Raw genomic sequence first — 17,425 nt, forward strand, 5'->3', positions numbered from 1 at the left:
GACTCAATACTTTCTTACATTTTTTTGTGAAAAAATAGATCTTTTTTTTTACTCAAACCTCATTAGCTGTTACAGATTTTATTATAGCTCTGGTGTGACATCAAGAGACGACTTGCAATTCAGTAAGCACTAAGTGCCTATTGCTGTCTCTCAGGTTTCTCTACTAGTGCTCTTACTATTTTATGTTAGAAATGGCTTTGATTGATTAATTAATTGCAAGAAATTGCATTTCTGCTTCACCAACAAAACCAGGATGAACAAAGCATTCACATTTCTACTGGCAATGGTATGATGACAGCTTACCCTGGTTGTAGAGTTTCTGCACATTTTTGATAGTCTGGATGCTGGCTGACCTCCTGAAGAGGCCCTCTACTAGTAGTCCTGAAAAATAGTCTAAAAATTAAACAACTATAAAACAAATTTTAAAAGGAAACTGTTTTAAGGTATTTTGGTGCAGACCATTGCTCCTTCCACCACTCTGGAAGCCATTGGGACTCAACACTGCCTGTCCACAATATTTTGAAATATCTGATTCTAGTCTTGAGGCATTTCTGAATTATTTATCATTAATCTTCTGAAAGATGTCTATCTAACATTGTGGATTAACTGAAATTTGACTTCATCTAGAGAAGAAAAATGTTGAAAAAGGATCTCAATGGACCTCAGTTTTCAAGGTAAATTATTTATCTCAATGATTATACAAAATGGGATGGGACCAAGAACTGCTATTTTTCTTGAGACTTGTGGTACTTCTTGCTTTTTGAGTTTGGTAAAACTCTCATTCACCTCTCCCTTTCCTTCTTTCCAGTTTGTGCTGTTCCATCCAGCACATAATGTAATTTAATTCACATGCTGTCTGAATTGGAAATTCCTACTGGAAGCAGAGTAATCTAAAATATTAGCCTGTTCTGGTCTGACAAAACATAATATTGCAGTTTTGAAAAGGTTGGCAGACTACCCACAGGAAGGGTCATGGTGTAGCTGATACCTAAAGCAAGTGATCTCTCCTTCAAAAGCCCTAAGAGCCCACCACAGCAATCCTGTCTGGGGAACGATACTGATTTTCACCAGTCAGGTAATTGGCATTCAGTAGCTCTTCTTGGGCTACAGTCATGTTGGCCATATTTTAGCCAACCGTGTATTTCAGAAACAAGTGCATTTAATCCCTTTTTCTGTCAAAATACTAGCAAAAAGCAAGATTAAAGGATAAACACATCGATATAACCAGTAATTGCTATAATACCCACGTGTTCATTTACTGTTGCCTAGCTGAACTCTAAAGCTATTAAGGAAATCCTCATGTCATTTACTATTATTTTAGCAACTGATATCTCTCCTCAGTGTTATGAATCGTGTAAGTGACTTTGTTCCAGTAATAGATACATCATCTTAATGCACTTCTTAAGAGCTGAGCACTTGATGTGTTAATGAGGTGTGCAAAATTACCACACAGTATTTTCTGTAATTGGGCAACAGAATATAGCATTCTTTTTGAGTAGGCCTTATTATGTCAAGCACAGCATCAAGTGATACTAGTGCTCACATCTGCAATTTTTGCTGATCCATAGGTTTTCTTCCTTAATGTCTCAGGGAATATTTGCATTTGGAAAGGTCAAGGGAACATGAAACATTCTCAGAGCTAGAAATTTCTATTCATTGCAGATTGGTGTGCTGAACAAGCTTCCACAATTTATACTTTAACACTAATCCTAGTTTTTACCTGCAGGCATCAACCTTCTGCCTTATATATAAAAGGCAATTTAATTCTTCCATTAGTTAAGTTTTGAGTAGTGCAAGAAGAACTTGTAGCAATTTCATGAAGTGGGATGAATTGTAATCACTAGATACAGGTTTTGAACACTCCAAGTTTGATACAGGCTTGTGAAAGAAGAAAAAAATTCCCTATTTTCTCTGCAGTCTCAACCACCTTGCTTCCTTCTAGTCCAAGAATGCTGCAGCAAGACAGCACAACTTGTACAGACGTGACAGACTTGAATTTTAAAAACAGGTCCAAGTTCTTTAGATTAGTAGTGATTTTACCAGTAATGAGCCCAGTGGTGAAAGGTATAAATCAGCCATCCTATCTCTACTTTACAGTCCACCTAGCTGCTAGAGAAGGATTTGTAGGGTCTTCTTGAAGCTGGAGTGGACTGAGGTCCCGTGGCAGAATTGAAAGGAACCACCTCCTTGAGTGCTCTGGTACCTGTGAATCTCTTCACTGAACTGCTGATAGATTTCTACACGAATATATTCAACTCCCAAACAGTGCCTGCTGAGATCTTAGCTTAATGTTCTCAGAAGGGAAAATGGAATAAGGCTGCCTGAGGAAAAGGTCTCTTGCAAGGGACCTCTATATTTAGGGCTTTTCTGGGAAAAAAAAATTTCAACAGAGAGTAAAGTTTATATATCTGTTCAAATACCAAAGATGTTGGGAGAAGACCGGTGCCCCGTATATTGCCATCACACGGGGAGAATATGAACATGAACATTCAAGGACCAATAGATCAAAGTGAATCCCCTTACTAAACTTGAGCAGCTGACAAAAACTGAAATGTTAAAAAAACCCATGACACTACATGCCAGTCTGTCACTTCTTTGTGGATCTGGAGATTTTATTATGTGACATTATTTTCTGCATGGGCAGAGGTAATTTCTGGACCACTCCTGAATGTACATATTTTTATTTTTTATGTTTTTTATTTTCTACTTTTTATTTGAATACAAGTTTATTAGTAATTACCCTATTAAGTTTATAAATGTGGAACCAATTCTTAAGATATGAATGTTTTTGAACTATTTTTCCCTATACTTAAGTATCTTCTTTTACACAAAGAGGTGTGGGCAGCTGTGTCACATCAGGTTGACAAGTACCATGAAGAATAAAATGTTTCCTGTGTAATTTAAATTGTGCAGATGGCTAACTAATAATGCTTCCAAATATCTAATATTTGCAGTTAATTACTGTAGCTGTACATGCAAAGTGTGTCAGTTTTTTCTTATAAATTCAAATGAGGAGAAACAATCCTCTAAATTCTTGGAATTTTCCTCCAAATTCTTGGAATTTTAATCAGTGGAGCTATATTGGTGAGTGCATAATACAGAATATAGACTTTGAGTACCCCCAATGTTTGGACTGCATTGCTTTTGCAGATTGAGTTGATAGAAATTTCAAATTTCTTTAGAAAGCAGTAAGAACAACAACTTGGATAATGTACGTAATATTTTTACACATTGAAAGTCTGTTATTGGTCCCAGTGTGAATTATTAGCCAGCATAAAGGGAGAATTTTCAGTGTTTTCTTTCTAACTATGCTGTGAATATTGCTTGTGTTTGATGGGCTCCAACAACCTGCTATTTAGGTTTAACTGTTGTTTAACACTGTTTGGTAATGGCACGTATTAAACAAGTTATCATCATATTTGCTTGTAGAGCAAAAGAAAATTAGCCAGTGTTAAAAAAGCTAAGTGGTGTTTTCCCTAATGCTCTGGCCTTCCTGCTTCTGTACAGAGCAAATGAAACAGAGGGAATATTTAGATTGCAGTAAAAGTAATAGTCTCAGGAGGACCTTCTCCTCCGCAAACACAAGCACTTTTTATCCCACAAGTTTTAGTGACTTGAGGACTTGTGCTCCTGTCCTTCCTCTTGGCAGTTGGAAATTGCCAGCCTGTGTGAAGAGTGCAACAAAATCTTGTCACGGAGGGTGACGAGGATTTGTTCTTGTCTCAGGAAATAGCCAAATATTCAGGAGGCTGTGGAATGCTGGGTGTGCCAGGCCTTCGTTTGCCCAGCAGGTGTCATCTGTAGCATTAGGCAGTGATTAAAATTTGAAAAATAGAGGCTTTAGAACAAGGTGGGTTAGGACCAACTTCTGATGGCACAGCTGCATGTTTTCTCCTGTTCCTCAAGTGTCATAAAAACAACATGTGGCTTTTGAATATCTCTAAGTAATAACTGAAATGAACAGGGCTAATGCCTTTATGAATGTTCAGCTCTTTATTAAAAAGATCAGCTGGGCAGGGGACCTAAGACAGAGCTCCTCCCTGCTGTTGCAGCCTTCCCAGGTAGCCGAAAGGGAAGGAGACGTGCAGAGTCTGCCGCTGAAATCCAGAGCAGCAGCCGTCCCCTCTCCTTTCCTTGTGGCACACTGGTAGCTGAAGGGTGAGAAGGTGTGCAGAATCTGCTGCTGAAGTCCAGAACAACAGCTGTCCCCTCCCCTTTCCTTGTGGCAGCACCAGGAAATTCTGTCTCTTTGTCTTTGCTTCCCACAGCCTACTCTAGTCTAGTCTTCTGCAGGTGATGGTGATGGGCAAAAGTAGATCAGGGGATGTTTCCCTCTTCCTCGACTAGGGCATTTGTCTAGCCCCCTCTACTGTGTTTAGTTCTTTATTTAGGGGTGTCTTTATCCCCTAAAAATACTCCCATGATCCCAAGGGGTTTTTTATTTGCATTTCAGTCCCAGAATGGCAGTGTGGGGGGTGGGAGGCAAGTTATCTCCAGGTAGTTTAGAGAAAACAAACAGAGCAATTAGCTAATTAACATTTCAATATCGGTACTCAGCTAGAGTCAGTAGTTGTTTCAGTGTTGCCATGGGAACTAGGAAGGCCCTGCCCGGGAGTATCTGGAACTTTGTTCATTACAATAACCACCAATTTAAATATAAAATCCGGCATATTACACAGAGAAAAATTAACAAGAATTCAGGACTTTTCAGCAAAATGAGATTGCCAAGGACAAAACTGTCATAGTTTTGCATTGCAACTCATCAGCTTTACATCTGTGTGAGAACCTCCTAGCCCTCCGAGTTGTATTGAAACTCAAACATACTTATGCTCAGCACTGCTCAGCAACTTCATTCTGTACATCAGCCCCCTGTGATGGGGAGGTATTTTGCCTCTAGGAATTAACAAAACCACAGTATTTTGCCACCCTCTGACTTTGGTCAAAATACATATGTGTTAGTTTCACTGTCTGTAAAAATAATAAAGGAGCACCTGGCATTAGAAAGCGTCCTTGCAATTAAATACTGATAAGTCCTGTAAAAGGACTTTCTATTTCCTCACGTCCTGATTTAAAAATCTAGCCAACACCAAATGGCATTTGGTCTGCAGGCTGTGTTGCATAAAGGGAATGGGAGTCCTGGACAGCTTTAGCACCATAACAGACTAGAGCCCCCTGAGTTCCTGGAAGTCAGCTTTGCTCAAAATGTCCCCAGAGGTAGGCAACAGGAATTTGCCGGCTGCAGTTGTCAGAACATAATTGTCTCTGACCCCTTTACTTTTAGAAAGGAAAAGTACAAGCTGCAAGTATCCCTCCAGCTGATTTGCCTGTCTGTGGACACTTGAGACGATAACTAAAACCAGACTCCCTCTTTCAGTATTGGTCACATGTGCAAAATTACACTAGGCCTTCCTCTTACTCCTGCAAACTACCATTTCCTAGCAATTAACAGCTCCTCTCATTTAGTGAAGGAAGAACAAAATGGTGCTCTCTCATGTCAAGGTACTTTTTTTTCTTTAAAGGACCGATAACGCCTGTTATCCCAGCGCGGGTCATTTGATGCTGCTTAAGAAAACCAGAAGCTCTGGTTCTGATTGCCATTAGCTCTGCTGGGCACAGAGTGATGGGGGTCCAGGGCTCCTACTCCCCTTTGCCTTCCTGCCTCCCCAGCAGGCAGTCTGAGCAGAAACAGGAAGCGACTCACCTCTACCCCAGCCTTTCCCTACAAGGCTGCTGACCACAGGGAATGGACTTTCCCAAACTAAAGGCACCTGGGTACAAATCCCTAGTGATGAGACCCCAGCTCTGCCCCCCATCCCTAGAGGAACTGGTGAAATCCTCCATTTGTGGCAGAACCCCACCAACCCCGATCTCTGTCCTCAGTGCCAGACTTAACTATGGCATTAAATCAGCTCACATGAATTATTCAGACGGGTTTGGAGTGAATTTCATGTTAGAGAAATCTATGTTTCAAATTTCCTGACTCTAAGAGGAGTCCTGGAGGTGTCCCCTGCAGTTACTTTGATAACAGTTTCTCTTTACAAATGATAATTGCACAATTCAAGCTTTTGTACAGTGTGACCTTGTGAACTCTTCTCTCATATCTAAGAACAATTTTCAGATCATTTCCATAGCAAAAAGAAAGTGATTGTGGAGATAATCTGTTGAAAACACACATGCTGGATTTCAGTTGAAAACAATAAAATGCAGTCATGAAATGAGAAAGTAAATGTTACCTTGTTGATGATATATAGGGAATAAATTGCATAAGCATTTTAGTTTACTGAGCTGCTAGGAATTGAAAATTGGTCCCAAGATTAGTCTGATTATCAGGACACCTCTAGCAACAATCACCAAAAGGGAAAGGGAATACTTTTCTACCCTGAATCTATGAAGAAACATAAGACTGAAAAATGTCATTAACCAAGGGGGCCCTTTGCAGTTCTTACAAAAAAACTTCCATAAATGAATATCACTTACATGTGTTTGGATGATCTGTCTGGATGTGCTGCATTTCTTGAGCAGCATTCATCACAGAATCTCTCAGAGCTTTATAAACTTTAATAGATTCATCTACCCATGAGAAGACTAATAATAGAAAAGTTCCCAATATTTTATTTGCATGATCAATGTATACTTAGGTAGCAAGTTGAACTTCTAATGGGATTGATGGTACAATCACACATCCCCCATTTTGTTTCCTGACTAGTTTGCATTCCCAGCTGTGGAAAATGTAGGTTTGCCAGCACTCTCACTTTTTGAGAGGCCATGGGGGTGTTGGATCACGGGTGAAGAAGGTGAGGGAGAGTTGATGTGAGAAACTCATGTTCAGCCAAACCTCTACTTGTCTGTAGTGTTCCTGTACATAGCCTGTTCATTTCAAACAGGTTTTCAATTACAAAGAGAAGTCAGAAGCAAACATGCCCTGTTTTGAGCAGGAAGACTCCATCGAAGTCAAAAGTATGACTGTGAAATGTGTGTGAATCCTATATTCGATACACATGGCTGGGGTGTGAAGGGTTTTGTGCCTTTCCTGGTGGAGTAATACTCATTTGCACAATCTGAAGAGTTAGATTTTTGTCTTTATCCATGCACATCCTGGAAAGCCATTTAAATGTATGGAATGTTGCAAAGGATTCCAGCGTCCTCCACCATCATCTGAGAGTGGTGGAAGATTGCAGTGAGGTGCTACAAATGCTCTTTTGGGTTTTGCTTGAGAAAAGACTGTCTTGAGGGCTGGTGATTTGTACAGTGAATTGGGCTGGAGACTAGTAAGGGAACTCAAATAGAACCAGGAAAATGCCCTTTTCCACAGTGGGTTGATCAGCATCTAAGAACTGTCACCCAGAATTGTCACTCTGAGGGAAAAGTCTTTTGATTTGGTACATGAGTTCTCATGTTTCTTCCTAACTGGTGTCTTTAATGCTAGGAAAGCTGTGGAAATTGTACACAGTAGGACCATAGACCTATATTCTGGATGTTCCTCTCTAGAATAGTTGGCAAATGAAAAAAACTAAAAATTAGCTGATTGAAAAATTATTTCTGCTAGAACATGGCAACTCAACAAAAATTACAAGTGCTTTCTTAAAAGGCTAGTTTTGTTGCAATTCTTCCAGAAATCATGAAGTTCTTCTAGAAAGCTGCCTGCCTCTCTGAGCCACAGAACTCTGGGCTCATCAAGGACGCAGCTCTGGCTCTGCCAGCCTCTCCAGTGCTCCAGAGCCAGGGAAACAATCATCCCTGCTTCCCATTCACGCACTTCTGAGATGGCATCACCCTTCCGCACGTGGTGCTGCAATTATTGCCAGGGAAAAGGAGGGAGTTCTGCATCTCCAAACATCAATCCTGAGTTTTCCAGAGCATGGGAAAAGCCCCTGCAGGGGCCCTGTTGAGCAAACGGCAGAGGGAAAAAGCATGGAGAGTGCTGTACCGTGGGGACTAGCAAACGAGCCTGCCCGAAAAAATGGTGCTGGCAGCATGGCACAGCCATCACTCGGCAGCCACCCTCTCACCAAGCCCAGCGGGAAGCCAGCAGCTCCCTGTGTGTGGGCAAGCAAAGAGGCAAACTAAAAAATTTAACAGCACTGGCCAAAGCGGTATCCACAAAGGCAGTGCTGAGTTCCTACCCCACACACAGCAGCAAAGCCTCACAGCCACCCTTCCTCCTGGTGCTTTAACTCTGCCAAGGTTCTCATGCTCTACAGACTCTAATAAACTCTAATAACATGTGCTAGGAGTAAAACTGACTCATATAAAGTAACTAAGTTAACCAAGTCTATCATAGTTATAATAAAGGTGTCACGCAAGGGTTATAAATACGCACAAGTGTTTGCTAAATACTTCCTAGAATTCATAGTACAATATTTGTTATTATTGTTTACATGTGCCAAAACCAAAATTAATAAGTCTCTATTAGCCAATTCTGTTACAATTACTAAGAAGGTAGGCTTTGTTTCAAGTATGGACTACTGTTTATTAAATATATCCTAGAATGTAAGTTACAAAGTTTATTCATATTAATTCTATAAATTCTATGCACAATGCATGCAGCATACCAACTAGATCAACCTGAAAAACTCAAAGAATTTACTTGTTCTAACATTCTAGATCTATTAAAGCAAACACAAAAACACTAATTTAGTAATGTCATAAGCAAATTTCAGTTGCAAAATTTTCTAACTAAAAATTTGCCACCAGTCATCATTTTAAAAGGTGACTCATCTACTGAGTCATCTACTGATGTCAATAATAAATTTCTAACTTCTAACAAAAAGAAGAAAAGTATATTGCTTCCACTGTTACCATAATAACTAAAAAATTAAAGTGCCTATATCTCTTTAATTATTCATAAGTTGATCCTGTTAAAAAAATTTTGCAGTGAATATTAATAAATGCTTGTTTTTGAAATATAATTAGGGAAAACCTTTCCCAACCAAGTTCTTGGCCCTGATCAAGCCATGATCCTGGCTGGTAAAGGAAAAATCTACCAGTAAATCTAGATGATTCTGTGCAAACTTTGCAAAAGCTAAACTCTTTTTCCTTTGAGATAAATGTGGAGGCTTCATCTGGAAGCAGCCCTCCAAGTCCTCATTGTGAAAAAGGAACCCCTGAGCAACAGCAAACCCTAGGTAATAGTACCTTATTAGTGCTGTTCAAAAATCCATGTTTTGTTCCTATTTTAGTTATTAATACAAAGGCAAGGGGGAAAAGGTTGAGGTGAATGTGCACCCCCTTTTAAGTCTTAGGTAATAATATGTTCTCATATCTTTCAGTCAGTCATATAATAATACAATAATCCTATGATGTTCAGCTGCCCAAGCCCAGAGTAATGGTAATATGAATGTGTTTCAATGGGCACTGAGACATGCTGGACACCTGCCAGATGTGACTGCCCTGCACCACGTCCTGCTCAGGACCACAGGCAGCAATTCTACCCTGCTGATAGCCCTCAACAGATATCACAGAGCCACGTAACCAGAACAACTGACCACCTACCCCATGGAAATCTGGGACTCTTAAAGCAACAGTTCACATAAGGACTTGATTTGTTTACAAATTATTTTTTCCTGTTTACAAATTGCCTTTTCTGTTTACAGACTGTTTTTTTTTTCTAGCAGTTGGGTTTTCTCTAACAGTTTAAGGGTTAAATGGTTTAAGGGTTAAATAGCTTCTTGGTTTTAGAGGTAAGTTTTAACTTGTCATTTCTAAGCATTAAGCCTGTGACATGCTAGCCTGAGTTCTCTCCCAACAGCTCCTGGATGTGAGTGCTGCAGCTCCAGCAATACATAAGAAACATCGAGAAAGCTAACAAAGACATTTTTTGATATCACTGAAAGGGTGAATTGTGGCATTGGAGTCCCTGGGTTGATAGACAGGGACCTTCATCTATAACGTTCCATCCTGGGCTGCAGGCATCTCGCTGGCCAGGAGCTGGGCTGTGTGAGGATCAGGCTGATGAGCTGTCTAGACCCTGGAGTTTTGAAATCCCTGTATGAGAAGGCTCTCAGCAATAGGACACACTGTTTGTTGCCTGGAGCTTTGGGGTGTGTGTGTTGTCCCTCTCTCTGGCCATCAACCTCACAGAACACGTGGATTTTAACGTAACAGGGGGAACTGGCTGACCATTAGCGCTGCCTTTTTTTGGTGCGGCCCTGGTTTCTCCATGGTGCAATCTTGGTGTGGTAACTTCTCTCCTGCCTGGCAGTCTCTCTAGTCCTCAGATCACAGGTTAGAGTTTGTGCCTGTTCTTGGGAGTGGCTGGACCTGATGCTGACACAAATATTTGGGAGGGGGCGGGGCAAAACATGGAAATGCGCTTCTCTGAAACGCAGCTTGGTCTGCTGCCTGCTTCCTTTTCTTTTGCTTCAATCCTTAAAAACAGACTCATTTAAGTTGCTGCCAGGCCAGATACTAATGCCAAGCTCCTCAAGCCTGACAGAAAATCAGCATTTCTGTATATTTTCTTTATTGTTTTCTTTATTATTTCTTTATTATTTTTTCTTTCTGTATTTCTTCTGTATTATTGTGGATTTTATGCCCCAATACTGAGTTGTACTCTCAAGTGATTTCTGCACTTCAACCTTTAATTGCCCTATCTACACCAGAATTTCATTTTTCTCAATTCACTGCTTTGTGAATTTATTTCTAACATCATCCCTTCTTAATTCTCCTTGGAGTTTTAGCTAAGACAATATTTCCATGGCCAAGAAAAGCAGGAGTGGCCCCAAGATGCAGATGAAGACAGTTGGGAAGGTCTCGTGTGAAGGGATGTTAAAGCCCATCAGGGTGAAGGATGTATCATTTCTTTTTCAGCAGCTACAGCTTAAACCACAACCCTCAGTTTTCAACAACATGGAGCACACTGGCAGCAGGACTTGCATGGTGGGGAAAGATTGTGAAGGTCTCCCAACTCCTTTGGTACCTTAGAGTTTGCCATGCTTGGCTGCAGAGGGAAGAAGGCTTATCGCAGGCACTGGTTGCTCCAGTCTTGGAGCTTTTACTCACCTGTATGCAGGGACAGAAAGTCACTTCCTGAGCCTGTGTCTTTTGTTCTCCCTTCTGCCACTGCAGCAAAGCACCCCAGTTTGAAAATGAGAGGGGAAAGAGAATGTAGTATTTGAAGAGATACTGGACTCACTCATTAAATTATTATTTCTATCCTCCTCCAATGGAAAATAATGAATCTCGTGTCACTCTGATTTTCAGGGCCTTGGCCATGGCTTAGCTTGGGACCCTGTGCTTTGCTTAGATTTCCCTTCTGTCTCCCTGAGAGGGAGGTAAGCAAAGCACGTGGAGTTCTGGAGATCAAGGAGTGAGCCACAGCAGCCACTCACTGGGGTGCCATCACAGCAGCACTCTTGCTTAGCAGGGTAACCACAAACACCGTGGGGACAGGGCCACACACCAGCAGTGAAATGGTGCTGTTCCCATGTGGAACCCACACAGCACCAGCGCTGGGATGATTGAAGTTTCCACCTCGGCAACTGGAAGAGTGTCAACTGCAACTGGACTGCCAGTCAGCTGTGTTTCTACCATTAATATTGAGGGGAAAGGGGATTTATTGCAGCCTTTTAAGCCCAAAGATGAAATGCAAAAGTGAATTAAAATTTCTGTGGTAACTGCTCAGTCAAAGGTTGGAGTGCAGTATTTCTGCTGCATTTAAACAGCAAAGAATTGTCTGCAGTTTGCCAGTGAGAATGCAAACAAGAACTTCAAAGGGCAGTGGTATCTTTTTTTTGTTTTTCCTTCTCCCTGGCAAGAATGTATTACAGCAAGCTTGTGTATGCTTTGAACTATTTTTTCCTGTCATGACAATTTAGTTTTTGTTTGCTTTTTTAAGGGAGGGAAAAAATCCCAACTCTTGTTTTAATGATCTTCAGTATGGTGAACTTTAAAGTGGCTTACAGCAGGGGAGTGTGGCATTTTCTGTTTGCATCAGTCAGTTGCTAGTGATTGATCTCAGAAGCCAGCTTTTATTTTCTAAGCAAAATAGGCTGCAGTTGGATAAACCTGATTAAGGTGAGTAGAGGTTTATCTGATGTGCCTATTGCCACTCATTTCAGCATAATGACTTTCTTTCCAACTACAGATGATATGCAGAACACAGAACAAAAAGTATGTGTTGGTTTATAATGCATTCTTCTTAAACTTTAAGTGATCCTAATAGGCCATCAAACTACTAGAAAACAGCTTGGCATGTGGAATAAACTCCTGATCAGGCTGCTATAGTTTGTGTTGCCATCCTTACACATAAGTCTGCCATGAGAGAAGCCGCTTGCTGGGCTGATGTTATTGTGAAATCATTTTGCAACATCTTGCAAAAATTGCTGCTCTGATTGTAAACAAAATACTAAAAAAAAATTGAGTGGTCTTGACTTTGCTTCCTGACTTCTGAGTGTTTAGGTCCAAGTGGCTTCTCTTGCTAAAGAGTATGAAACGTCAAGACATCTGAGATCCTGACACAAAAATTGCTCATTCTGGCATTGCTCTGTGTTACTTCCCAACAGAGAGAAGTGTTCCTTTTCCTCTCATTTTTGAGGGACAAGAGACAGTGAAGAGGAAGAATAGGTGAAATAACATTTGAAGAGGTGCAAATACAAAACTGACAGCCTTGGAGAAAACACACTTCATTCAAATGGCTATTTGCAGAGCAGATCCTCTGCAAGATAACTTATGGCACGTGAAAAAGTCCTGTGCACAGAAAACAGTCTGTCATAGTAAAATAAAGAGCCCTGAAGCTGTGAAGTCTGGCATAGCTGTGAAAATAACTTTCACTTGGGAGGGGAGGCTGGGAACCCTGCAGCTCCTGATTCTTTTCAAAGACAGTGCCTGTACCACAGCAAGGAACACAGAGGCTACCATAACTCCTGCAAATCTCCACCAAAACCTCAATTTAAAATACTATCAAAGATTAAAGGCTGCACTCTCTTTCAACTGCATTAATTATCAAGGCAGCATGCAGAGATCTATCAATGGCTCTTGTCTGTTAGCACAGGACTGAGTTTAAAGGTTAGGGTGGTGGCAGACAGATGATGATGATGATGATGACGACATGTGATTTGCGGAGTTTTCTGGCATGGAGGAGAGGTGTTTTCTAATACTGGAAGCAATGTCAGGAAAAATCAGCCTGCCTTCCATGTAGCAGGAGTTGGGAGGGAGGAGAGGGCAGCTGAGCTGTAGGGAAAGCAGGAGTGCAGTGCTGAGTTCCCTTGCCATTGCAGCCTGAAATTAAAAGGTAATACTGCCAGGAGATGAAGACAAGGCAACACACTCCCAGACAAAAAAATACCCTTTTCCCTACCCCTAACAAGAAAACCCAATCCTGTTTCTGCTCTGCATAAGCACTAGCCACTGTGGCAGGCTTTATGCAGCTGTGACAGTGTTCTGCTTTAATTTGATTGATTTTATTGGGAGGAAGTTCCATCCCTTCCACCAGCCAGAAACCAGCCAAGCTCCGTTAGGGTCCTCTCTCCTTGTTTCTTTACTGCAGTTAAAAAGTGATTTATAAATTACTTTACAAAATAGGGTCACCACACATTTGAAGAGCACCTGAGAGTGCAGGTGTGAAAGGAGAGCCCAGGGGTCTGGTGGATTGGCAATTATTCCAATAGGTGGGAAGCTAAGCAAGGGACTGGACTGGGTGCCTCTGCCTGGGAGACACAGTGGCCTCAGGGAAGAGGCCACCTTCCTGAAAGAAAGCAAGCAGAAAGCATTGTACTCGTTCTTGCAGGGCTTGAGTTTGAAAATGGAACACAGTGGTGGAGAAATCAGCACCAGTTTCTTCCCTCCCCCACCCCCCCCACAAGACAGTCTGGCCAGGGAGGGGGTCCCTCAAGAGGGCCTGGGCAGGACATGCTGTGACCCTGGGCAGCAGAGACCACCACAACAATGCCAGGAAATTGTCAGTCAAGTTTAATGCATCATAAAGAAGTAAAACTACATTGGCATATTTAAGACAAACACTTCTTTTTTTTCTATGCACACTATCCACTGGACAGCCCCCTTTTCAAAATAACTACTTTTAACAGTTGAAGACAGTTTTTCAGAAATTCTTCACATATTCAATCTTCTACACTTTTCCTTTATTTTTTATTTGTCTGAGAAGGAAAAAAAAATTATGAAACCTGAAAACATCTACATTGCAAGCCACTCAGAATGCATAATTGCATACATTAACCAATGTATAACAACTGTGTTTTACTTAGTTCACTCTATTCATCAATAAAAGAATATAAAAATCTTGTTCAATCGAGTGTTGTGTATTAAAATAGATTTGTATAGTACTGCACAGTTTCTCCCGGAGTTGTGAAAATGGTTGAAGGGACCATGTGCTTTCTGGGCAACAGAAAAAGCCAGTCCCTCACGTGTTTACTTTTTAAAATTAAAACCAAAAGAGGCTATTCGGCACCACGTAACACGCTGATGTGAGAGACTAGCCTTGTGTCCTGCTCTGGTGGCTTTCCATAAGTACCTGTTGTGCTAATGGATGGAGGAACTTGTAAGGACAGAGACAATGGCACAGGGGAGTGTGGGTTGAGAAAACCGGGGTGTCCATCACCACCTTCCCAGGCAGCTGCAGGAGGGGGCCAGGCAGCACCTTGCAGAATCAGGAAGACCAGCTAGTAAACAGGCAGGTGCACTGGAATTTTCTCAGGCTAACGCTTAACACTTCCCAAATATGCTAAAATCCAACAAAATGTTAAAAAGTAATCAAGTTTCCAAAAACAAAATCCTCCCAAACCTTTTTAATTTTCCATGCCCTGTCCCTCCCCCAGAAGTCTTGTGTTCGAGTCTCCAGTTTGAGAAACAACGCCTTGAGGCAGTTTTTTTTTTCCCTGTACCATTTCAGCAGATATTTCTACAAAAAACCCCAACCAACCAACCCACCAACCAACCAAAAAAACCACAAAGCAACCAAAAAAATCCCACAACAAACCACAACAACAACAAAAAAAAAACCAAAACCAAAAACCCCAAACAAAACAAATCAACAAAAAAATCATCTTGCATATTTTTAAAAATGCAGTACAAAAAGGTTATTTTTTTGGCATATTATCTGTACTGACAAGAAACAAAACCCAGAATATTTATTTGCTTTTTTTGTTTAAAAAAGAATCCAAAAAGAACAAAAAGACAGAAAACCACAAAATAATCACTTTAAAAAATGATACCCAAACTGTCAAAGATATCCACTGTTATGGTTGATGCTAAACCTTGCACAAAAACTCCATGAGAAAAATACACTGATAGTAAAATAAGTAAAAAGGACCTGCAAAAGGAGTTTTACAGTAATATTTTTTAAATATTTTGGAACGCATATACAGATGCATCAGCATGAAAATACTTCAATATTTTACTAGAAATGCTAACTTCATACAGTTTCTTTATTTAAATATCTGCAATTCTCAAGTCTAATAATACGGAAAAAAAAAAAAAAAGATATTTTGTTTCCAAGGCTCTGTGAGTGTCCATAATGCTGTTCTGGTCACAAAGACCCCATATCCAGGTCACCTGAATCAATGGGGCCCAACTTGTTCCTCTGAAATCCATGTCAAGTGCTAAGTAGCTCAGTTTCTGGTTATCTCACCGACTGCCCCCCACACACGTAGCTTTCAGCTCAACTACTTCTCTAATACCTCACTACTCCTCTCCCCTTAGAACAGAAAGCCTGTCTGCCACCACAAAAGGCTATCCTGCTTCCTCTATCAGCCATGCTTTTCCAGTTCATCCTCAGTCATCAATACATTAAGGCCAACATAACAAAACAAAATGTCATAAGCACTGAAGGTCTTGGCAAATACAAAACTGCAGCACAACCTGCTCTGTGGGAATGTGCTGCCACAGTGACCTGCAAACTGGGCTGCCTGGTCTGCAAGTCTCTAAGTGTATCAAAACTGAGACTGCTCCTTCTGTCCTTTGTTCCAGTTTCATCTCTCCTCTGCTCGTGTGCATAAAGTTTCTCGTTGCCCGTTCCTCAGAGCTCGCACAGCCGACTCTTGTCAGTTGTTGCCCTGTGATGGCTGCAAAGCTTTGTGCATGGCAGCAGAGGCAGCGGAGGGTTTGATCCAGGGGATGGATAGCAGGGAGGTCGTGGTGGTGGTGGTCATGGTAACCTGAATCATCTGCTCATTTTGTATCAGTCTAATGAGGGTTTTGAGACGTTCCAGTGATGACTGAGTCCCTTTCTGCTGGGCCATAAGACTGGTTTTTAGCTCTAAGCATTTCTGTCAAATAAAGAGAAGAGGAGAGAGAAGGAAAGACTGAGAATACATTCAAAGTGGTGTCAAACATCTCTCCAAACATCCTTTGGTGCCTTGGGTGCGCATTCTGCTCAAATGAAGCGTGTTCTCCTTTGGGGAAAGCAAAACCACAGCTTAACAAATGGAGTAACCAGCAGTGCTGCACACATTGCAGCAGCTGTCTGAGGGAACAATATCCTACCCAGGCAAAATGCTTTTGGAGGATGTTTCCGACTCCATCCTGTAGACAGCCTGGCAGGAACACCTTCTGCACTCCACAGAGATGCCTGGCACAGGAGTGCAATAGCTGTTACTGAAAATACAGAAGGCGCCACTCAGGTCTTTCGCCACTCAGGTCTTTCACTCTTACCAAAGGACCCTGATAAATGTTTGGTGGGTGAACCTCTCACCAGGATGCATTTCATATGTGCCACACATTTCAGGGAATAGGCACTGTGAAGACACATTAATCTCACTGAACATGATACCAATATTTTTCCAGCAGAAAACTTTGCTCCAAGATGCAACTGTTACACCAGAGCATTCTCAAGAAAGCTTTCATCCCTCAGGGTGGCCAAATTTCTCCCTGGGATCTCTTGAAATAAAAACCTCCATGCAAATGGACACAAGAGCAGGAGCTAAACAAAGGCATCCCAAATCGTCCATTTCTCCAGGAAGACGTAGGAAGAATCAGTAATTCTCCTTTCCCTACCCAACCATGGACTGCTGCATCCAGCACCCCATTCTTCAGTGAGGGACAGACCCACACCCTGAGTCTGTCTGCAAGATGAAAGGGGGCAGCGGCCTCTAATACCTGAAACCTGTTTTCTTTCTCCTGTGCACCCAGGATTCTGACCAAACTGATTACTTGTCTGCAGATTGCTTCTCTTTGGCTATGGTCCAGACTGCCCAGGGGTGGGGATTCTCCAGTGCTGGGGAATTGGGAGATGCTCACTTGAAAATCAACTTGTTTGGAAAGCAACTGTGTGGAGCTGCTCGGAGGTTGGTTTAGAGAGATGAAATTTCAGATGAAAGATAAATTATGTTCTGTTTTTACCATTGCAGCTGTGGGGTGTATGAGAGTGTTTTTTTTCATATAAATCTCTGTTAAAATGTCAGAATGAAATTGCTCTGTGTGGGACACCTTCAATTTATTTTCTTCTTTCAAGTGGATACCTTTCCAATCCATA

General features: G+C 41.4%; 1 protein-coding gene across 2 annotated transcripts in view; it reads right to left on the reverse strand.

Moving 5' to 3' along the window:
• Positions 1 to 13,891: 13,891 nt before the first annotated feature.
• The window catches only part of PHF21B (PHD finger protein 21B), a 161,461-nt gene continuing 157,927 nt past the window's right edge, over positions 13,892 to 17,425 (reverse strand). For both annotated transcript variants that reach the window (XM_053977790.1, XM_053977789.1), the window contains one exon: positions 13,892 to 16,220. In XM_053977790.1, the coding sequence (XP_053833765.1) occupies positions 15,996 to 16,220 (225 nt within the window). In that variant the 3' untranslated portion in view covers positions 13,892 to 15,995. The remainder of the gene's footprint in view (positions 16,221 to 17,425) is intronic.

The sequence above is a fragment of the Vidua macroura genome, chromosome 5, assembly GCF_024509145.1.
Source record: "Vidua macroura isolate BioBank_ID:100142 chromosome 5, ASM2450914v1, whole genome shotgun sequence".
Lineage (NCBI taxonomy): Eukaryota > Metazoa > Chordata > Aves > Passeriformes > Viduidae > Vidua > Vidua macroura.